We start from the raw sequence: 23,783 nt of genomic DNA, 5'->3' as shown, positions 1-23,783 counted from the left end.
CCTCATTAAATCACATGCCAAAGTAATCGCTCTCTACCCGCCACATGGCTTTGACCTAAATATAGGTGTTGGAGACCTTATAAAAGACTTTAGCGCCAATGTCGTTTGCATTTTTCAGCTGAGACTCCTGCTGGTGAGTATGTTTGACTGTTTCATTGTTTTGTTGTTGTTGTGTAATAGATCCTGTTAGACTTCACCATAGTGTTTCTGGTAGTTCAGATAGTTATTAAAAACATTGCTTTTGACAGAATAACAGCTCTGACACTTATCTTTAGCGTAAACTGCAAAGGTGAATATGGATGCTGAAATGGCTGTGTTTGGGGAGGCGGCCCCTTACCTCAGGCGACCTGAACGGGAGCGGATCGAGGCCCAGAATCGGCCCTTTGACGCCAAAACCTCAGTGTATGTGGTGGATCCGAAAGAGCTCTTTGTTAAAGGCACAATACAGAGCAAAGATAAGGGGAAAGTGACTGTAAAAACAGATGCGGGAAAGGTATGGTTGAGGTATGTGTATTCTCCAGATTGATTTGCGTTTAACCCTTATTAACCTTGCAGGTTGTCATGGTGACGGATGACGAAGTGTTCCCTATGAATCCGCCCAAGTTTGACAAAATTGAGGACATGGCCATGATGACCCACCTCAACGAGGCTGCCGTGCTGTACAACCTCAAAGAGCGTTATGCAGCATGGATGATTTATGTGAGCATTGGAACAGATTTTTTTTTGTTTACCGAAAGAATTTGCGTAACTTTGGTCCTGTGAGCATTTTCCACACTTGCTGGATTTCTGACATGCAAAGTTGGTTCTTATTCTAAACATTGTTTCTGTTGTTACCTATAAACAATTGTGCTAAACAAGACTGCCAGTGCCACAAAGTAATCTCCATACCTCCATCAATGCCAAACCACCTGAAACTGGATCGGCACGAAATTTTAAATCCTTGTACCATATAAAGTCCACACCCTGGTTACGCCTACATTTTATTGGTTTCATGCAATATTCACTGAAAAGGACAATAGTGAAAAATGATTGCAATGCAAAAATTGTGGATCTGCCCCTTTGGTTAACATTCAAAGAGTATAACCTCCTTGGCTGTTGTAACACAAATGTGGGGAATTTCCAGTTGGAAACATGGGAATTTAGGCGAATGATCACGGTTTAAAAATAATCAATAATCAAAAATAATACAAAATATTTTTTTTTAAATTCCAGATTAGACTAGAAGTACGGTAAATCCCTCAATCCTACACACTCATCTACTGCAGGGTTACTGGAGTCACAATTTACCTATGCATTGTACATCCCTCCATCACGTACCCAAATAGCCATATTTTCTATATATATTTATAAAATATATAAGTACAATTACAGAATATTGAAGATTTCCAAATACCCCTAGCGAAACTTCTTGGTAGTTTATGGATACTTAAAATGTTCCACGTGTTTTCATGCCTATTCGTAACATGAATGTTGAATATCCTATCCTGCTTTAGAATAAATATTGCAATAGGTGTACTGCATTAAAAATATATATATATATGTTGCAAGACCTTCTACAACTATCATTGTAGTCAGGGGCGCCGCCATGGATTTGGAGCCTCATGAAATAAGATCACTTCAATGCAGCAAACCGGAAATAAAAATTTTCTCGGGCCCCTGTTAGAGATCACAACTTTTTCTTTCCCTTATGGAAACCCCTCTTTGAAGGAAAATAGCCTTTCTTTTAAAACAAATACCATAAACAATGGATATAATCCTGTGATTCAGTAGTATGCAAGTGATAGCAATAAATTGCTATCACTTGCATCTATCCAATCAGCTGCTTTAAATTTTCGATTTTTTTTGCAGTTTACCAAGATTGATGTATTTTCATCCAGTGTGCTTTTGAATCAAATATACTGTATGTTTAATATCCCTGCAGCCTACACAAGTATTCAGCCACAAAAATACTGTATATGGTGTGCTTTCAGACCTATTCTGGACTCTTCTGTGTCACTGTGAATCCGTACAAGGGGCTCCCAGTGTACAACCAAGAAGTGGTGGTGGCCTACAGGGGCAAAAAGCGCCAAGAGGCGCCACCACACATTTTTTCCATTTCTGACAATGCCTATCAGTTCATGCTCACTGGTAAACAAGCTGCATTAACTCCAGTAAAAGTTCTGCATGTTGTTCCAAGCATTGCAATTTAGAATGTAACCATGCTGTTATTTATTCTAGATAGAGAAAACCAGTCCATCCTTATCACGTAAGTTGCATGTTTATTCACAACAAATTGTGTTTTAAGTAAGGAAATAAAACACAAATTATTCCAGATGTCTTTATTTCTATCCTGTAGTGGAGAATCCGGTGCAGGGAAGACAGTCAACACCAAGCGCGTCATCCAGTACTTTGCAACAATTGCAGGGTCAGGGGACAAAAAGAAAGACTCTGGTGCCACTGGCAAGTTACAGGTAATGTTAAAATGATTTCTATCTTCTTATGAAAGCGAAATACTGTAACCTTTCATTGCATCTTGTACTGTAGGCTATATGTATTTTGAGTTTGCTGTTGTTGTTGTAGGGAAATCTGGAGGACCAGATCATCTCTGCTAACCCTCTGCTTGAGGCTTTTGGAAATGCCAAGACTGTCAGAAATGATAACTCTTCACGTTTTGTGAGTAAAGCCATAGCACAATCTATTTATTGAGATCCAATGCAAGAGTTACATAGATAATTCTGCTTTTGGAAGGACAACTATGATCTACACTGCAAAAACTAAAAATCTTAACAAGAATATTTGTCTTATTTCTAATTAAGAGTAATCTGATAATATACCACACATAAACTTGTTTTAGACCATTTTCACGCAAATATTTACTTGAAATAAGTAGAAAGAAATTGCCAATGAAGTAAGTGTTTTTTCTAGTCTAGACTAATCTGATTACACCTAAATAATAATAATAATAACAATAATAATAATAATGCATTACACTTATACAGTGCTTTTCTAGACACTCAAAGACACTTTACAATTGCACACATAATTAATTCACTCCACAGTCACACCTGGTGGTGGTAAACTACATGTGTAGCCACCTGTGTAGCCACAATAAAAATAAAAAAATATTATCTACAAACAAGTTACTTTTTAAATGATGCGTCACTTATTTTATTTAAGTCTAATCAGATTAGTTTTGACGTTTTGACTAGAAGTAAGACAAATATTATTGGTAACATTTTGAGTTTTTGCAGTTTATGTGACACTACAGTATGTAGAACAGTACAGTTTGTCCAAACATTTCTAATGTACAGGTATGTGTCTGTTGGATTTATTTTTGTGAACATTCCTGACACTAAAGTCCTGTAGGTTGCTGTAAACAAACTGCTATACATTGAACATTTAAAAAAAAAAAAAACATTTGATAAGTGGGTCCCATGTGCGCCAAGTACAACCAGAGTGAATATGAAAATAAATTACAACACTGTGAAACTGTGAAAATGGGTTATGTAGAATTCACTAAATATTGGGAACTAGGTAAAAAAAAAAAATAAATAAAATAAACTTCCTTTCGCCACCATGTTTTTGCATTTGGCAGAGGTAATAATGCATGCATGGCATTGGCAGTGGCAGAGAGCTATTATGTGTATTGTGGGCAGCAAAGTGAGGTGGTGGTTACCATGTCAACATCACAGTTGGAATCTCAGCTCAGCGACAGCGTCACTCAAAACTGAGCATTACAATCATGTTTGTAAAGCAGAATTTTTTTATACAGCTGTTGTTTAATTTAACAAGTGAGTGCATATTCTTAACATATTTAAATGTTTATGTTTTTATGGGTTTTTTTAATCTTTCAGGGCAAATTCATAAGAATTCACTTTGGTACAACAGGAAAATTGGCCTCCGCTGATATTGAAACATGTGAGTTTTAATGAAAATTAAAAGGTATATGCATTTTATTGTTACATTGTTTTGTTCATGATTAACTCATGTTTGTTAGATTTGTTGGAAAAATCCAGAGTTACGTTCCAGCTGTCTGCAGAAAGGAGCTACCATATATTCTACCAGATCATGTCCAACAAAAAGCCTGAGCTCATCGGTAACATTTAGATAAAAGTGTAGTTATTGTTGCAAATGACGTACTTATGCATTCTTGCTGTAAATTATCGTTCCAGAGGCTCTGCTTATTACCACCAACCCGTACGACTACCCATTTGTCAGTCAGGGGGAGATCAGTGTAGCCAGCATCAATGATAGTGACGAGCTGATGGCTACAGATGTAAGACTAAATTTTAAACAAAATGTCATTCCCTAATGGACATGGATGTACTGTCAGAGGTTTTGTCACATTTTAGAGTGCCATAGACACCCTTGGCTTCAGTGGAGAGGAGCGGATCGGCATTTACAAGCTAACGGGTGCTGTGATGCATTATGGGAACATGAAGTTCAAGCAGAAGCAAAGAGAAGAACAAGCAGAGCCAGATGGAACAGAGGGTAATTTGTATTACCAGAACTCTGCACTATGTTCTTTTATTTCTAACTATAAATTTGAATCTGATTTTTATCAGTGGCTGACAAAGCAGCTTATCTGATGGGTCAGAACTCTGCAGACCTATTGAAAGCGCTGTGTTATCCCAGAGTGAAGGTGGGGAATGAATATGTAACCAAAGGACAGACTGTGCAACAGGTACGTTTATGCTGGAAAGAAACGCTTAAATCGTTCCAAAACCATTCCAATGCCATGACTCTTATAAACTCAAAGCAATGTATTGGGTGGAAAACAACTATATTCCAAAGTAATATGATGTGCCAGCATACAACACAAAGTAAAACAACCAATGGCAACAATATTTACATTACAAATTTAACTAGGTAAGATGTTCTAGATCAGTGATTCTCAACTGGTAGTTCTTGACCCAAAAGTAGGTTACAGACCCATTCTGGGTGGGTCGCAGACAGCTAGTAAATTTTCTTAATGTACATTAATGCATTGCCATATCACAGTTCATTTATTAGGGATTCAGTGGATCACATTTTTTTAAAAGGTCAATGTTGTGCAGTTACTCATTTACACATCTCTGATAGTCAGCTTTATCAGCCAATTGATTTAAGTGTAGAAGCAAAGACGAACAAAAGGTCAATAGGGATAAATATTTTTTTTTGTAGCAGATAAAGAAACCTTAGTGAGTATCTTATCCGAATAAAACACAAGCCACAGTCAGAGTTTTCTGAAATAATTTCACAAATACCAACCTTAACTCATAACAATATCGACAGGAACAAATGCAGTAAGAAGCCCAGTTTAGCTTGATTTTCTACAACTACAGTACTGTAGTTTAAAACATCGCTGCAATGAATTCTGTGTACCCATAATGCTTTGTGCTGACTACATTGCCAAGACCGTGAGGAAATCGCCTGTTCACACAATGTTTGCATGGACTGTTGTTCACGTCATTCAAGAACATGCTTGATAGTCATGTGCATGTGTTTTCTGTGTGTGGAATGCAACATATAAAATAGCTGCACCTCTCTCTAAAGTGCATTTTCACAAATTGCTATTGGAATGTACAGTATTATACGTAGTTGCTATCTCATGGATTTTCATTTACTGTGGGGGTTTTCCGGAACATAACCCCTGCGATAATCAAAAGTTTACTTTTTTGTATGCTGATTTTTTCGGTACACCAACAAGGCATACCAAGTTCCCACATGTAACATATTATGTAAGCGAAAGGAAAAGTTACTCACTTGTGCTCTAGTCACTAGTTCACTCCTTAGACAAATACAGTGCAGCTCAGGCTCCGGCAAGCATGCATCATGGCTAGCAATATGCTTTTGGCGGTATGTCAAACTCATTTTAAACGGCGTTTAAAAATATAACATACAGATCATGTTTTAAAAGTCTATTTTAAAAAAAAAATAAAAATAAAAAATAAAAAATATATATATATATATATATATTGTTCTTAACTTCTATAAAAGTGGGTCACCCATTGCAACAATAGGAAAAAGCGGGTCCACGGGTGACAACAGTTGAAAACCACTGTTCTAGATAACAACTAAAGGGAACAATTTCAGTGAAAATTGTATGGAAGTAACTACAAGAGGAGACACTACCATTGTAGTTCGTATAATTTTTCACAAAACTCTGACTAAGAGTAGAAAAATTAATGTGTTAAAAATTACAGTAGAAACTCTAAGGTCAAAATCTCCCCTTAATCTGGGGTTGCAGGTGGGAGGACACTAATAGTGTCCAGCATTTTGTACAAGGTCCCACAGAATTCTAGTGACATTACAAAATAGCAAGGATACTAAGTTGCAATGGTTTCTTATCATGGCCTATTTATTTTTGATGAAACTGTTTTATATATCATTGCGCAGGTCTCCAATTCCATCGGTGCTTTGGCTAAATCAGTCTACGAGAAGATGTTTCTCTGGATGGTCATCCGCATCAATCAAATGTTGGACACCAAGCAGCCACGTCAGTTCTTTATTGGCGTTTTGGATATTGCTGGCTTTGAGATCTTCGACGTACGTTCGCATTCACATTTACTGGAATCACAAAAGAGTCCTTAAGTGAAAGTTATATGGTTGTGTCTTTCAGTACAACAGTCTGGAACAGCTGTGTATCAATTTCACCAATGAGAAACTGCAACAGTTTTTTAACCATCACATGTTCGTGTTGGAGCAAGAAGAGTATAAGAAAGAGGGCATTGAGTGGGAGTTCATTGACTTTGGGATGGATCTGGCTGCTTGTATAGAGCTAATTGAAAAGGTTGTTTACAAACAATCCCCTCTTTGGAGAGAAATGGAAAATAATGGTGTTTTTGTTTGTTTTTTTACTGTTTTCTCACCACAGCCAATGGGCATCTTTTCTATCCTTGAAGAGGAATGCATGTTCCCCAAGGCGTCAGATGCCACCTTCAAAAACAAACTGTATGACCAGCATCTTGGAAAATCAAACAACTTTCAGAAGCCCAAGCCTGTGAAAGGCAAGGCCGAGGCTCACTTCTCTCTGGTGCACTATGCTGGCACTGTGGACTACAGCATCACAGGCTGGTTAGACAAAAACAAGGACCCTCTCAATGAAACTGTAGTCCAGCTGTTCCAGAAGGCAGGCCTGAAATTATTGGCATTTCTCTACAGCAGTTATTCTTCATCAGATGGTAAGAGCTTGAATTAGTAGTTCCAACAGTTTTATTATGGTTGTAACATTCTCATAAGACATTTGCTATCAGATAACTCTGCTGGAGGAAGTGCCAAGAAAGCTGCCAAAAAGAAGGGCTCATCCTTCCAGACTGTTTCAGCTCTTTTCAGGGTAACAGCTTTCTGAAATATTATTCAGTTAAAGTTTGGGAAGTTTGCAACATTTGATGGTAATGATTCTGTCCAACAGGAGAACCTTGGGAAGCTCATGACAAATCTCAGGAGTACCCATCCACATTTTGTTAGATGTCTCATTCCAAATGAAACTAAAACTCCAGGTATTTCTGTCTCATCATATTATACACTCTCCCAATCATTAATAAGGAAGTAAGCCGTGCAAGTGTTAAAAATGCATCTGAGTTGTTCCATAACATTTTCAACATGGCCATAACCACCCCTCCACAAAATTTAATGGACATTGGTTGGGTAGTTTTTACGTGATCCTGCTTAACAGGCACAGGCACACATAACCTTTAGGTGGTGCTCTAGGACCTGCTTTTCTTTTTTTTTTTTGCCCTAAACGAAAACTTTTAATCATTACCTGTATCCCTTTTCGCTGCACCCTTTTTATTCTTCTTCTTCATTAAGCACTATAAAAAAAAAATAATAATAATTACCATCTCTGTTATCAATTGTCCCCAAAGTGCTTTGAAATCTCACGGGCATTTATTTGAGTCCTTGGTAGAATTCGACAAATGCTCCCGCCTTTCCCCAAGCCCCCCTCCCTCTCTTTCCAAACACCTGTCATTTGAACAGGGGTGTGTTGACTTTTTCCCTTAACTTCCTTTTTTAATAGTTGTATATACTGACTGTTTTGATTGATTGTGTTAACAGAAATAAATACACAAATTAAATACATACTACTGTTTTTTTCTTAATTGGATGAATAATTTGGCAATGGGTGCCCTTTATTTGGGCATGAGCACCTGTCCCCCAAAATGTCTGTGCACGTGCCTGCTGCTTATATACAAATTGATGAATAGACACGGGTGAATAATGTTTGGACAAGTGTACAAATACCATTTTTATATAACTTCAATGTCATTGGAGGCAACATGATTGCATTATAATTGTGGCTTTCAATTAGGAATTATGGAACACCATCTGGTTATACACCAGCTCCGATGTAATGGTGTGCTGGAGGGAATCAGAATCTGCAGAAAAGGCTTTCCCAGTCGGATTTTGTATGGGGATTTCAAGCAAAGGTAAGCAAAATGGACATTTGTGAGTAAAGTGATAATATTCACTTAACGGATCGTTAAGAAGTTGGCTGTTAAGCATGTCTTAATTGTGGAAAAATTGAGATCGGAGGTGAAGTTGATTCTGTCTGTCTGCTCAATGCGACACTGGCTTTGAAACAGTTCATGATGTTTGGAGATAGATTGTCACATGGCATAAAAAATAATTAGCCACAAATAACAATTCATTGATTAAGTTTTAATTGATTTTCCCCTTAGTCAACCAAGGACATTTTGCGAAAAATGCCCATTCCTCAAGGAATTAAAACATCTATCTATATATATATTTTTTATTTTTCTTCTACTTTTCTGTAGGTACAAAGTATTGAATGCCAGCGTTATCCCTGATGGACAATTCATTGACAACAAGAAAGCTGCAGAGAAGCTCTTAGGATCTATAGATGTGGATCACACACAGTATCGATTTGGGCATACAAAGGTATTTTCACCACTGTAAAACCTAACGCACTGTACATTAAAATAAATAAATAAATCAATCAATCAATAAATAAGTTACTCTAAGTTAAACCTGTAAAACAGAATCACTCATTCCAAAACAATAAACCAGCTCATATTATGTAGTCGTAACTCAGTTGTTATGAGTACGATGCAATGAAGTAGGCCTAGTGATAATGTATTTCCATTTTTTTTCCAATAACATATATTTTTTTTTTTTACTTTTTTTAAATTTTATTTTATTTTTATTTTGTCACTCACTCATTTTTTCAGTATAAAAACTTGAATCTACCCAATAAATGTCGGGTAACAATTTACATTTCCTTTAATTGGGAAAACATGAATACTATATTTTGGTTAAAAAAAAAAAATAAAAAAAAAAGCTATGAAATACTTAGATGCATTGAGTAAAGTTTACCTCACATCCCTGATTACATTCCACAACTAATTATGCATTAAAATTGCACTGAGGGTCAGTTTATAAAATATACAATACAGTATAAACTATGTATGCATCATCACATTGACTAGTCAGCCCATCAGAGCGGCATGGCTCAAATGGTAGATTGGTCGTCTCCCGACCCAACTCGACCGTTGTGGGTTCAACCCTCAAGCCCTTGTGACTATGTCGAAGTGTCTTTAAGCAAGATACTGAATCCCCAGTTGCTCAGGATTTACAGTGTTGCGCAAACACCCTCGTAATGCTCCATATTTGATGTTCAGTTCTCTTTCGACGTTCTGTATCTCTAAAATCATGATGGTCAAATGTGTTTTTGGTTCCTGTAGGTGTTCTTCAAAGCAGGTCTTTTGGGTCTCCTAGAAGAAATGAGGGATGCGCGACTGGCCTCTCTCATCACCATTACTCAAGCCTTGTGTCGTGGCTTCCTCAGGAGAAAGGAAATTCAGCAGATGACAGAAAGGAGGTAGGGAGAATTATGGCAGCACAAATAATTATAATCATATTGACTTTACGGGATGAATTCCATTCTCTTGTAGAGAGTCTGTTTACAGCATTCAGTACAACATTCGCTCCTTCATGAATGTCAAACACTGGCCTTGGATGAAGCTTTACTTCAAGATCAAACCACTCTTGAGAAGTGCTGAGACAGAGAAGGAAATGGCCATTATGAAAGAAGAATTTGCAAGATGCAAAGAGGATTTAGCTAAAGCCGAGGCTAAGAGAAAGGAGCTGGAAGCCAAAATGGTTTCCCTGGTTCAGGAGAAGAATGATTTGTGTCTGCAGATCCAAACTGTGAGTACAAACTTTATGAAACCTTCTTTGATGAGTGGATGTAAACCATGTGTAGTTTCAGTGGGGACATAGGTGCATAAATAAATAATATATCCCCGCCATTTTGAAAGTGTGAGGCACACCTCTTCGGTGGGTCACCAAAGGTTTTCAAGGAATCTTATCAAATGTACCTATATAGCTCTTGTCATACATTAAAATGCAACACAAAGCGCTTTACAGAAATTAAAACTGACAAAAAATGGCAAGAAGCATACAAGACCCACCCCTCCCACTGCCACATTTAAATGCAAAACACACCCACATAAACATGCAAAACTGCACGAACACACGCACACAGTGCATAATTGATTAACACACAGCATCTCCTGCCTTTGTAATATAATAACATGTTTAAACCTTTGAGCTGGGCTAAATTACTCAATATGCTTTCATAGGAGACAGAGTCTGGAACACACAGAAATCACCATAAAATTGTAATCCAAGAAGCAGTACAATCAGTGGTGATTTTTTGATTTATGATGTCAAAAATTCCCACAATTGACATTTCACAAACACTAGCAATGATGTTTTGAAATATTGTAAAATTTACTAGGGCATCTTTGAAATATACCTTTAAATGTTGACTAAAGTTATGAGTAGCTCATATATTAAGAGTGAATGTGGAAAATGTTACTTTGGGAATAATATAGCATATTTTAATACAGTGGAATTTTTGTTGTGATTTGTTATACTGGTCAATGTAATCAAGTTTGATGGATGGATGGAGGATAGATGGTTAGATAGACAGTGCTGCAGATAGATAGATAGATAGATAGATAGATAGATAGATAGATAGATAGATAGATAGATAGATAGATAGATAGATAGATAGATAGACAGATAGATAGATAGATAGATAGATAGATAGATAGATAGATAGATAGATAGATAGATAGATAGATAGATAGATAGATAGATAGATAGATAGATAGATAGATAGATATACTGGGTAATAATTAACATAATATAATGTGTTGTCTTTTGTAATGAAGGAAGGCGAGAGCCTGGCAGATGCAGAAGAAAGATGTGACGGACTCATAAAGAACAAGATTGTGTTGGAAGCAAAAACCAAAGAACTGAGTGAACGACTGGAGGATGAAGAAGAGCTGAATGCTGAACTCACTGCTAAGAAGAGGAAGCTGGAGGATGAATGCTCTGAGCTGAAAAGGGATATTGATGACTTAGAGCTCACCCTGGCCAAAGTTGAAAAGGAAAAGCATGCCACTGAAAACAAGGTTTGCATCAAATGAGCAATCCCACTGCGGGATGTTTGTTGAATTTTTTAATTTTTCTTCAGGTCCAAAATTTGACTGAGGAGATGTCTTCCCTGGATGATACCATTGCCAAGTTATCCAAGGAGAAGTCAGCCTTGCAGCAGTCACACCAGCAGACCCTTGAGGACCTCCAAGCCGAGGAAGACAAGGCCAACTCTCTGAGCAAAGCTAAAATCAAGCTGGAGCAACAAGTTGATGATGTTCGTCTTTACTTTTTACCTAAATCAAAATATACGTAATATAAAATCTTAATGAAATGTATCTGTCAATGGGCTAGCTGGAGGATTCTCTGGAACAAGAGAAAAAGAACCGCATGGATGTCGAAAGGAGCAAGAGGAAAATAGAAGGCGATCTCAAACTAGCCCAAGAAGCCATAATGGATTTAGAAAATGACCAACAGACGCTGCAGGAGCACCTAAAAAAGTAGGCATTGACACAGAAGTATTTAAACAGGATGGCAATTACATTATGAATGTACTAATTAACATAAATGTATTTGTGTTTACATTATCAGGAAGGATTTTCAATTAAGCCAACTTACATCCAAAATCGAAGATGAGCAGAGTGTAGCGGTACAGTCTCATAAGAAGATCAAGGAACTGCAGGTAATTCACAAATGAGATTAATGAACACCAGGAAAATGTGGACCTTCCGCAAGGTTTAAATATTTGCCTCCTGATAAATCAATAAGTTACAAGTTAGTTAGTTTCATGCAGATCCAGAATTTCTTTTGAAATCAGTCAATGAATTAGAATATCGTGGAAAGTTAATTTATCGTGGAAGCCCTGGTTGCTTTGATAGCAGCCACTGACTCGTCTGCGTTATTGGGTCTGGTCGGTGTTGCTCATCTTCCTCTTGGCAATACCCCATAGATTCTCAATGGAAATAATTTTTGATGAGTTTGCTAGCCAATCAAGCGCAGTAGTATTGTAATTATTAAAACTAGCTTTTGGTAGTTTTGACAGTGGGTGCAGGTGTCCTGTTGGTGCATGAAATCAGCATCTCCCTACAGCTAGTCAGGATAAATGAGCATAAAGTGATCGGAAATTTCCTGGTAAACAGCTGCCTTGACTCTGGACTTCAGAATACACAGTGGACCAACACTTGCAGATGATATGGCACTGCAACCATGACTGACTTTGGAAACTACAGTGCCGTGAAAAAGTATTGGCCCGCTTCTGACATTCTTATACTTTGGCGTAGTTTCCCCACTTTAATGTTTAAGATCATCAAAAAAATGTAAATCTCAGACAAATATAACCCAAGTGAACTTAAAATGCTGTTTTTAAATGGTGATTTCATTTATTAAGGGAAAAAAAACATTTATAGTTACCTGGCACTGTGTGAAAATGTAATGGCCCCCTAAACCTGTTTGGCCAGCTCTCAGCAGCAACAACCGAAATCAAGCGTTTTCTATAACTGGCAATGAGCCTTCCACATCACTCTGGATATATTTTGGCCTTCTCTTCCTTGCAGAATTGTTTGACTTCAGCAAAAATTGAGGGTTTTCGAGCATGAACTGCCTTTTTAAGGTCATGCCACTGCATTTTAATTGGATTTAAGTCTGGACTGACAAGGCCACTTCAAAACCTTCATTTTGTTTTCTTAAGTCATTTAGAAGTTGACATCACACTTCCACCATCATATTTGACTGTTGGTATGATGTTATTTTTCTGAAATGCTGTACTACATTTACGCCAGATGTAACGAAACACACACCTTCCCAAAAGTGAAACGTTCATCTCGTCAGTCCATATATTACTCTCCCAAAAGTCTTTCATTCAAATGTTTGTTTTTTTTGGAAAATTTAAGACGAGCCTTTATGTTATTTTTGGTCAGCAGTGGTTTTCGCCTTTGAACTCTGCCATAGATGCCATTTTTGGCCAGTCTCTTCCTTATTGTTGTGTCATGAACACTGACCTAACCCTGAGGTAAGGGAGTCCTGCAGTTCTTTAGAAGTTGTCCTTTGTGGCCTCCTGGATGAGTCATTGCTGGTCACTCCTGGGAAGGTTCACCACTGTCCCATGTTTTCTCCGTGTGAGGATGATGGCTCTCCCTGTGGTTCGCTGGAATCCTAAAGCTTTAGAAATGGCTTTTGTAACCCTTTCCAGACTCATAGATGTCAATTACTTTATTTCTCGACTGTTCTGGGATTTCTTTGGATCTTATCATTTTGTTGCAGCTTTTTTAGATCTTTTGTCCGACTTGATTTTGTCGGGACAGATTCTATTTAAGTGATTTCTTGATTGAACAGATCTGGAGGTCATCAGGCTTGGGTGTGAGCAGTGAAAATTAACCAAAAATTGTGATTAGCCACAATTAATACATGATTTAACAAGGGGCGTAATTACTTTTTCCACACAGAGCCAGGTAACTATGAATAGTTTTTTTTCCCCTTAATAAATGAAATCACCATTTTAAAACAGCATTTTAATTTCACTTGGGTTACATGTGTCTGATATTTCCATTTGTTAGATGATGTTAAACATTAAATTGGGGAAACTATGCAAAAATATAAGAATTTGAGAAGGGGGCCAATACTTTTTCACGGCACTGTATAGACTTGACTTCAGGCAACTTGGATTCTCTGCCTCTTCACTCTTCCTCCAGAATCTGGGTCCATGATTCCCAAATGTAATGCAGAATGTACTTTAATCTGCAAAATAAAGGACTTTGGATCACTGAGCAATTTTCCATTTATTTTTTTTTCCTTAGTTGAGGTGAGATGCTTCTGACCTTGTCTCTGATTCTGATTGCTGTAGTTTTCCTTGTATGTAACCTACCTGACTTACTGTAAAATTCGGCCTATTGTGCAAACTGAAAAAAAAAGACAAAAATCTGACCTTTTTCAACACTCAAGCACTTATATGTACTTACTATACTTTACGGTAAAACAATTGGTATAAAGAAAACACCTCAATACAGCATAAATTATGAATGTACCAAAATACATACTGTATACATTTATACTACTAGTTTGAATTGGTTCTTACCTCAGGCACGCATTGAAGAGCTGGAAGAGGAGATTGAAGCAGAGCATGTTATCCGAGCCAAGGTGGAGAAACAGCGGGGTGAACTCACACGGGAGCTTGAGGAGATTAGCGAGAGGTTAGAGGAGTCCGGAGGGGCCACCGCAGCTCAGATAGAAATGAACAAGAAGCGAGAGGTGGAGTTTCAGAAACTGAGACGGGACCTCGAAGAGTCGACGCTCCATCACGAGGCCATAGCCGTCGCCTTGAGGAAGAAACACGCCGACAGTGTGGCCGAGCTGGGGGAGCACATTGACAACCTGCAGCGGGTCAAACAAAAGCTGGAGAAGGAGAAGAGCGAGTACAAGATGGAGGTTGATGACATGTCCGGCAACATTGAGGCCGCAGTAAAAGCAAAGGTAATCTGGGATTCTAAAGGCATTGGTCTAAGAAATGTTTTAATGAATGAGTTGCCTATTTCATCAATAAATACAGATTCATTATGAGAAGCTGTGTCACTCCATGGAGGACCAACTGAGTGAACACAAGGCAAAACATGATGAGGACTCTCGTTTGATCACCGAATTAAACGCACAAAGGGCAAGGCTGCAGAATGAAAATGGTAAAGTGCTGATTACAGTCTCGTGGATGTGTGTGGGAACGTTTCTGGTTTTGTATTTCCTGAATTTAACTCTTGAGCAGGTGAGTTTTCTCGTCTTCTGGAGGAGAAAGAAGCAATCCTTTCTCAGATGTCAAGGGCTAAGCTTGCCTTCACCCAGCAAATCGAGGAGCTCAAGAGACAAGTTGAGGAGGAAACAAAGGTCTGTTGTATTAGTGTTGTCTAAAATAAAAATCCAAGGAATAAGCATTATTCAGAATGAAAGTCTTTTTGTGACTTTTGAGGTATGTTTTCCCAAAACTAGAGTTAAACTCCAACCTCTTCTAATCTAAATTTAGGGTATTCGACTTTGGCTGTTCCATAGCATATCAAAAATGTCAAAATGACAACCACAAAAAAGGAGACATAAGTAGCACACAAACAAATGTACCAACAAACCCAGACAGATGAAAACAACCTCCATGGCAGAGCTAAAAAAAAAAATCTGTTTAATTTTGTTTAAAAACACAAATTTCCCTCCCTGTTAGGCTAAGAGTGCCATGGCCCACGCTCTCCAATCTGCACGTCATGACTGTGATCTGCTTAGGGAACAGTTTGAAGAAGAGCAGGAGGCCAAAGCTGAACTCCAGAGAGCAATGTCTAAAGCCAACAGCGAGTTGGCACAATGGAGAACCAAATATGAGACTGATGCCATTCAGCGCACTGATGAGCTAGAAGAGGCAAAGTTAGCTTTCCACTCAAACAAATCTTTGCTTTGAGAATTAGCAGTCATTCCTGAACTCTTAAATCTTGCCTTTGTTTAGGAAAAAGCTCACTCAACGCTTGCAAGATGCTGAAGAGGCTATTGAGGCTGTGAATGCCAAGTGTTCCTCATTGGAGAAGACAAAGCAGAGGCTCCAAGGAGAAGTGGAAGACCTCATGGCTGAAGTGGAAAGGGCCAATGTGCAAGCAGCTCTCCTGGATAAAAAGCAGAGAACCTTTGATAAGGTCAGAGGGATACCCTTTTCAGCCATTCTTGGTTATTAAGGATGGAGGACTACTTAACTTTGCTACTGTAGGCTTACACATTTGAACGACCAATGAATGATGTTTTGTTTAGATTTTGTCCGAGTCAAGACAGAAGTATGAAGAAAGTCAAATTGAGCTGGAAGGCTCGCATAAGGAATGTCGTTCCCTCAGCACAGAGCTCTTCAAAATCAAGAACTCTTATGAAGAAGCTCTGGATCACCTTGATGTCCTCAAACGAGAGAATACAAATTTACAGCGTACGTATTTGATAGTAAACCAAACAAATATTTTTAAAGGATGTGCATATGTCTAATAATCTATCGGATATGAAATATGATTTGTAGAGGAGATCTCCGACCTCTCTGACCAACTTGGTGAGAATGGTAAAGTCATGCACGAGCTGGAGAAGACTAAACAACATACAGAGTCTGAAAAGACAGAGATCCAGACTGCTTTGGAGGAGGCTGAGGTAATGTGGCCCTTTTGGTATTTTTATCGTTGTTTAATATAAGAAGAAATGACAGTGACATTTATGAAGCACTTTTCATACAGTGAAATGAATGCAACTCAGAGTGCTTTACATTTATGGGACATTGAAACTGAGGATGGACATAGAAATCAAGTAATTGATCTTGATTGTTTGAAATTAATTGTTGGTTAATTGCGCCTTGAAGCATTCGAAGCAAAATTGTAGGATGGATGTTGTAGGAATTTCTGGAAGCCCACTCGACATGTTGCCCTCAGCTTCTCCAAGTGGACTACTCAGGTGTTGTTTCCTACTTTTCTGGGCCGCATGTGGCCCATGAGCCACCATATGGATAGACCTGATCTACGCTATGGCAGCTTACAGTGAGAGGCATCGTTCTGCTGAATACAAGATTGACATCAAATGAAGAATTTTGAACATTCAGAGCGTGATTCTGCCATACCATAAAAAAATAAAACCAAACAGTAAAGATTTTTTGACACCGATGCTGATTCACATATTTATAAAATTCCGATAACCGATTAATCGGCCAATTATTTAAAAAAATGTATAATGACTAAAATAACTTACTTTTGGTCCCTTAATGCGTACAACAATAAATATATGAATTGGAAGCAGAACAATTGACTGTTTTACAATACTTTTTGTACAATACTTTTGTCGTATTTGTTTAACTTAACGACAGATTTTATGTTTGTTTGAATGTCATTATATTTGTTTTATGTTGTAATGTACTAATGTGTAAAAAAAAATCGGCAAAGATCAGCAAAAAATATTTGTTTGCCAATTTGAAAAGGAAAAGGGCAAATATTAATTAGGGCCCTATTAATTGATTGAGCCCTAACAAAAAAATACAACCAGTTCATTAATCAGTTGTTAAATTTCCCCATAGTTGATCAAGGAAACGTTCTTGCCATGGAAACGGTGGGCCGCTTAGTCAAGCAATGGCATCATATCATTGCAAAATCACTTCTGTTGATGGTGTCACTTTTTGGTTTTGTGGAAAATCTCCAATACTTAAGACCAGATAAAGATTAACTTTTAGGGTGAAACACTTGCTCCCCTGTCTTGAGCATGCCACAAATCTAGCTCTTGACATTGGCATGACCTTCCATTAATCTGAACCGAAAAAAAAGGAAAAGGGGAAAAATATATTTTAATGACATTGAACCCCAATATTAGTGTGAATGCCGGTCTTTTAGCATTGACATATGCCATATTTGTATTCCAGGCTTCTCTGGAACATGAAGAATCCAAAATACTTCGTATCCAGCTTGAGCTCACTCAAGTCAAGGGGGAAGTCGGTCGAAGGCTTGCTGAGAAGGATGAGGAAATCGAACAGATGAAACGCAACCACCTGCGCATGGTGGACACCTTGCAGTCTGCATTGGATGCTGAAGTACGCAGCAAAAATGATGCCATGCGAATCAGAAAGAAGATGGAGACTGACCTCAACGAACTGGAGATGCAGTTGAGCCACTCTAACCGGCAAGCTTCTGAAGCCCAGAAGCAGTTGAAGAGCCTGCAAGCCCACCTCAAAGTGAAACAATATTCCGACAGTTTTCAATACAAATACGATTTAGACCTTAAAACTTGTATTTTTCTTTCTCCAGGAGCAAACCCTTCTTCTAGATAATACACTGCGCAGTCAAGAGGACCTGAAGGAGCAGGTAACTTTGTTGGAGCGCAGGAACATCTTGATGCAGGCTGAAGTGGAAGAGCTGAGGGCAGCACTAGAACAATCAGACAGAAGCCGCAAATTATCTGAGCAGGAACTGGCAGATGCCTGTGAGAGAGCTGGTCTGCTGAACTCACAGGTGGGGAGCATTCATGGAAATGTACGCTAACACATCAACTTGATCCCCTTTAGCTTTTGAATCTGTTTTAATCGCCCTGGAATTTAAGTTGTGTATTGTACACTTGTGTTTGCAGACTTAATAATGAACTGTGAAAAATGATTTTTCCTTGTTTGTAATTTGAATGCAGAACACAAGTCTTCTCAACCACAAGAGGAAGGTGGATGCAGATGTCAGCCAGCTGCAGGGTGAGCTGGAGGATACGATCCAAGAGGCTCGCAATGCTGACGAGAAAGCAAAAAAAGCGATGACTGATGTAAATACCTCATGATTTATTTGATGTTGTATTGGTCGTAACACATCATGATTATAAATTGCAATTACCTCAGCAATCGTGTGTTTGTGAATGCTGAGAGATGCTGATATGAAATACCAAAGAAAGTAATCACAGCAATCACCAGATACAATGCAAATATTGCCTAGATGGGCTTAAAGCAGTATAAGGACGACATGAGAGGAAATACCTCACAACTGTGTTGAATCGACACTCCCTACAGTATTTTGTTTGTTGAATGAGTTTGAATCCAGTGAGAAATAGAAAGAATAATATGGGTCCTTTTCATATGATTTGATCAGTAAATACTAAATAAATAAATACATGGCCCACTGAATTTCCTTTTGCAAATCAATTCATTTTACTGATATTGTATGAGTATTTGACATTAATTTAAAAAATAATTTAATTATTGACAGCCATTATCTATCAAAAGGTCAGAATTGTTCCTAAGGAAAACAAATATTTGAAAGTAATATTTTTCAAACTTTTAAATGCAACAATGTCTTCACCGTTAGGTGTCCGAAATTAAGTTTCAAGATTTGCAACAGGTTTTCTGAAAATGCTAATTATATTTTTGGATATATAGGATTTTTCTCCTCTTTCTTAATATGTCTTTTTCATGAAAATTAACGCAAATGCATTTTAAGTGTCTTCAGAATTCCTTTTTTTTGTTCTTTTACAAACGGTCCGTCTTTGTTACTCAAATTGTTCTAACCAATAATGCTGCTTGAGAGAGCCTCCTTGTGTTGTTCCAATACACCAGAGGGCTCGGTGATCAGAAGTGCCAGGATTAGGCAACCATTTTGCATTCGCACAATATCCTTCCATCCATTTTCTGAGCCGCTTCCCCTCACTAGGGTCGCGGGCGTGCTGGAGCCTATCCCAGCTGGCATCGGGCAGGAGGCGGGGTACACCCTGAACTGGTTGCCAGCCAATCGCAGGGCACATAGAAACAAACAACCATTCGCACTCACAGTCACGCCTACGGGCAATTTAGAGTCTCCAATTAATGCATGTTTTTGGGATGTGGGAGGAAACCGGAGTGCCCGGAGAAAACCCACGCAGGCACGGGGAGAACATGCAAACTCCACACATGCGGGACCGGGGATTGAACCCGGGTCCTCAGAACTGTGAGGCTGACGCTCTAACCAGTCGCCCACCGTCACACAATAGCCCACACCAAAATAAATTGTGTTATTTCTGAGATAAGTGAATATGTATGAATTTGTGAAAGTGCCGGAACGATTGCTTGTCTTTACCGTTATTAGGATTGTATAAAGACAAGCGTGCAATGGGTTTAGTCAGGAGTTAGGATCATTTAGGCACTTGTTTCTGCAGAATGTGGGGTGCAAATCAGATAAGTTGTGCAACTAACACAATTTTTAAGATGTTTATGTATTTACCGTTATGCACTTTTGTCTTTACTGTTATAAAGTGTATTTCAATGGGCCACCACCATTTGCTCTGTCAATAAGGATCCCCTTTATTATAAATGCCAAAAATGTTAAATCATGAATAACCTTTTTTTAATTTTAAAAGAGGAGTGTGGCTGTTTCAGCATGGGAGACGTTTACCCATGTCAAACCAAGGTGGCATAAAAATAGTAAAATATATATATATATATATTTACAAGTGTCTTTACTATTATTGATCAAATTACATGAAAATGGCCCATATCCATCCATCTGTCTTATACCGCATATCATGAGCAGGGTTCCAGGGTACTGGAGCCTACCCTAGGTTACTTCAGGCAAAAGGTATACTACACAGTGGCAGAGCGTGTAATTGTTTTTGTAGCTTGACTCACAAAACAGTTAGATCTTTATTTTCAAATTTCCATTTTCATTTTTTTTCATTTGCTTGTGTAAATGCAGGCAGCTATGATGGCAGAGGAGCTAAAGAAGGAGCAGGACACCAGCAGCCACCTGGAGAGGATGAAGAAGAACATGGAGGTCTCGGTGAAGGACCTGCAGCACCGCCTCGATGAAGCTGAGAGCATTGCATTGAAGGGGGGCAAGAAGCAGCTCCAGAAACTGGAGGCTCGGGTATGCAAACATGTTCATGTGAGTCCGGCGTCATTACTTAGAAGAGAGCTAAGTTCTTGGATTTTGGGAAATGTTCCAGGTGCATGAACTGGAGAGTGAAATGGAGAGTGAACAGAGAAGAGCTGCAGATGCTATCAAGGGAATTCGTAAATATGAGAGACGGATCAGGGAGCTTACATTCCAGACAGAAGAGGACAAGAAGAATGTTTTGAGGCTGCAGGACCTTGTTGATAAACTGCAACTTAAAGTTAAAGTATACAAACGGCAAAATGAAGAAGTGGTAAGGTCCTATTCGAACCATTCATAACGTTATGAATGACAAAGAATGCTTTTTTCAAACTAATCCTTTGCACAGGAGGAGCAGGCCAATGTTCAGCTTGCTAAATTAAGGAAGGTCCAACATGAACTGGAAGAGGCCCAGGAGCGAGCAGACATTGCTGAGTCTCAGATCAATAAGATGAGAAGCAAAAGCAGAGAATTTGGAAGGGTAACTTCATGCACTAATATTACATAAGGGAACTCAAAAGCACATAATTGACCATCATGTTATGTGATATACTGTAGGCATAGAAATTCGGCTATGCAATTGAATTAAATGCCAATGCATGTGTTAATGTAAACTGTCTGATTTAAAACACTCAACTCAACTTTATTCATAAAGCACTTTTAAAAAAACAAAACATCCGCAAATAAAATACGCACGCACACACACACGCAAAATCACACGCATGCACACAATCACACAAAAAAACACATTCATACACAGAAGAAGTTGACATCATGAAGCCTTTGCCTTGAAACCAATTTTTATTTTTGGGAGGGTGGGCTATTTTACTAATGAAAATATCATTTTCTTCTCTTTTCTGTTGTTTTGTGACATAGGTTGCTGAATCAGAATAGAACTCAAAACTCAACTACACCCAGAAGATCATCGATGCCAACTCTGCGCTCGATAAAAATGAAAATTTCAATTTAATTTGATGAATTTCAACAACTGGTTTTGCTGTGATACTGTAGTCGAATAAATCAGCATAATACATTAAGTCTTGCTTATCTCTTTCTGTAAATATACTGCCTAAAACCCAAAAGATTTACAGCACTTCGTACCATTTTTAATACACTTCTGATATATCTATCCGATTACATCTTGAATATGTTTAAGGTGCTGTAGAACTGTACTGCATCATACTGAGAGCTCTTCCTGATATGTTTTACTCTTATGCAGCTATTTGAGGCAACCAAAATTAGACGCAATTCTCATTATGATTACAGTACAGTTCTTCACCACTGCAAATTATAACAACAATAATGAACATATGTGCTTTTAAATACATCTCTCTGGCAGTGTCACTCAAATTGAACATCAGTTTTGAATATTGGATACTGCACTTTCATTGGATATGATGATAGTGGCCAGTGGTCATAATGTGGTTGCTCAGCGTATGTTTGATGTGTAACATGTTTTTTGATTGGATATAACAACCAAAATAAATAATATATAACAATATATGCATTCAAATGTTATAAAAAAATGAACGATGAGAAGTATAACCCCAATTCCAATTAAGTTGGAACGTTGTGTTAAACATAAATCCATCCGTCCATTTTCTGAGCCGCTTCTCCTCACTCGGGTAGCGGGCGTGCTGGAGCCTATCCCAGCTATCATTGGGCTGAACTGTTTGCGAACGGAATAAAATGATTTGCAAATCATGTTTGACCTATATTTAATTGAATACAATACAAAGACAAGATATTTAATGTTCAAACTGATAAACTTTATTCTTTTTAGCAAATAATCATTAACTTAGAATTTTATGGCTGCAACACATTCCAAAAAAGCTGGGACAGGGTCATGTTTACCACTGTGTTACATCACCTTTTCTTTTAACAACATTCAATAAACGTATGGGAACTGAGGACACAAATTGTTGAAGCTTTGTAGGTGGAATTATTTCCCATTCCTGGTTGATGTATAGCTTCAGCTGTTCAACAGTCCAGGGTCTCCGTTGTCGTATTTTGCGCTTCATAATGCGCCACACATTTTCAATGGGAGACAGGTCTGCACTGCAGGCAGGCCAGTCGACTACCCGCACTCTTTTACTACGAAGCCACGCTGTTGTAACATGTGCAGAAAGTGGTTTGGCATTGTCTTGCTGAAATAAGCAGGGGCGTCCATGAAAAAGACATTGCTTGGATGTTCAGCATATGTTTCTCCAAAACCTGTATGTAGCTTTCAGCATGAATGGTGCCTTCACAGATGTGTAAGTTACCCATGCCATTGGCAGTAACACAGTCCCATACCATCACAGATTCTGGCTTTTGAACTTTACATCCATAAAAGTCCGGATGGTTCTTTTGCTCTTTGGCCCGGAGGACACGGCGTTCACAATTTCCAAAAACAATTTGAAATGTGGACTCGTCGGACCACAGAAAACTTTTCCACTTTGCAGCAGTCCATCTTAGATGAGCTCGGGCCCACAGAAGCGTTTCTGGGTGTTTTTAATAAATGGCTTTTGCTTTGGATAGTAGAGTTTCAAGTAGCACTTACAGATGTAGCGCCGAACTGTATTTACTGACATTGGTTTTCTGAAGTGTTTCTGGGCCCATGTGGTGATATCCTTTACACATTGATGTCGGTTTTTGATGCAGTGCCGCCTGAGGGATCAAAGGTCACGGGCATTCAATGTTGGTTTTCGGCCTTGCCGCTTATATGCAGTGATTTCTCCAGATTCTCTGAACCTTCTGATGATATTATGGACTGTAGATGATGAAATCCCTAAATTCCTTGCAATTGCACGTTGAGGAACATTGTCCTTAAACTGTTCGACTATTTTCTCACACACTTATTCACAAAGAGGCGAATTAGCCTGTTCACCTGTGGGATGTTCCAAACAGGTGTTTGATGAGCATTCCTCAACTTTCTCAGTCTTTTTTGCCACCTTTCACATCTTTTTTGGAACATGTTGCAGCCATAAAATTCTAAGTTAATGATTATTTGCTAAAAAGAATAACGTTTATCAATTTGAACATTAAATATCTTGTCTTTGTAGTGTATTCAATTAAATATAAGTTGAACATGAT

At 38.3% G+C, this 23,783-nt stretch overlaps 1 protein-coding gene across 1 annotated transcript; it reads left to right on the top strand.

Moving 5' to 3' along the window:
• Positions 1–22,049, top strand: LOC133469617 (myosin heavy chain, fast skeletal muscle-like). The gene is made up of 39 exons (XM_061756898.1): positions 1–133; positions 276–493; positions 556–699; positions 1,971–2,127; positions 2,218–2,245; positions 2,336–2,450; positions 2,560–2,652; positions 3,834–3,897; positions 3,977–4,075; positions 4,152–4,255; positions 4,332–4,470; positions 4,545–4,663; positions 6,358–6,507; positions 6,581–6,751; positions 6,836–7,142; positions 7,215–7,294; positions 7,373–7,460; positions 8,270–8,387; positions 8,736–8,859; positions 9,663–9,799; positions 9,873–10,128; positions 11,160–11,402; positions 11,465–11,641; positions 11,719–11,864; positions 11,956–12,046; positions 14,440–14,829; positions 14,906–15,032; positions 15,113–15,231; positions 15,557–15,753; positions 15,833–16,016; positions 16,129–16,294; positions 16,382–16,506; positions 17,756–18,064; positions 18,138–18,341; positions 18,511–18,636; positions 20,532–20,702; positions 20,782–20,982; positions 21,058–21,189; positions 21,585–22,049. Exons 2-39 carry the CDS (start codon positions 296–298, stop codon positions 21,600–21,602), a joined length of 5,817 nt encoding a protein of 1,938 aa, XP_061612882.1. The 5' UTR covers positions 1–133; positions 276–295; the 3' UTR covers positions 21,603–22,049.
• The last annotated feature ends 1,734 nt before the right edge of the window (positions 22,050–23,783 follow it).

The sequence above is a fragment of the Phyllopteryx taeniolatus genome, chromosome 19 (genome assembly GCF_024500385.1).
Source record: "Phyllopteryx taeniolatus isolate TA_2022b chromosome 19, UOR_Ptae_1.2, whole genome shotgun sequence".
Lineage (NCBI taxonomy): Eukaryota > Metazoa > Chordata > Actinopteri > Syngnathiformes > Syngnathidae > Phyllopteryx > Phyllopteryx taeniolatus.
Note: the sequence above shows the minus strand (reverse complement) of the source record. Positions and strands in the feature narration are given on the sequence as shown.

Bases quoted from the DNA above. Each gene is read 5' to 3' on its own strand.
- LOC133469617 (XM_061756898.1), top strand. From the start codon at position 296: ATGGATGCTGAAATGGCTGTGTTTGGGGAGGCGGCCCCTTACCTCAGG. The intron at 4,076-4,151 runs GTAACATTTAGA...TTATCGTTCCAG, and splicing joins CAAAAAGCCTGAGCTCATCG to AGGCTCTGCTTATTACCACC. The intron at 4,664-6,357 runs GTACGTTTATGC...ATCATTGCGCAG, and splicing joins AAGGACAGACTGTGCAACAG to GTCTCCAATTCCATCGGTGC.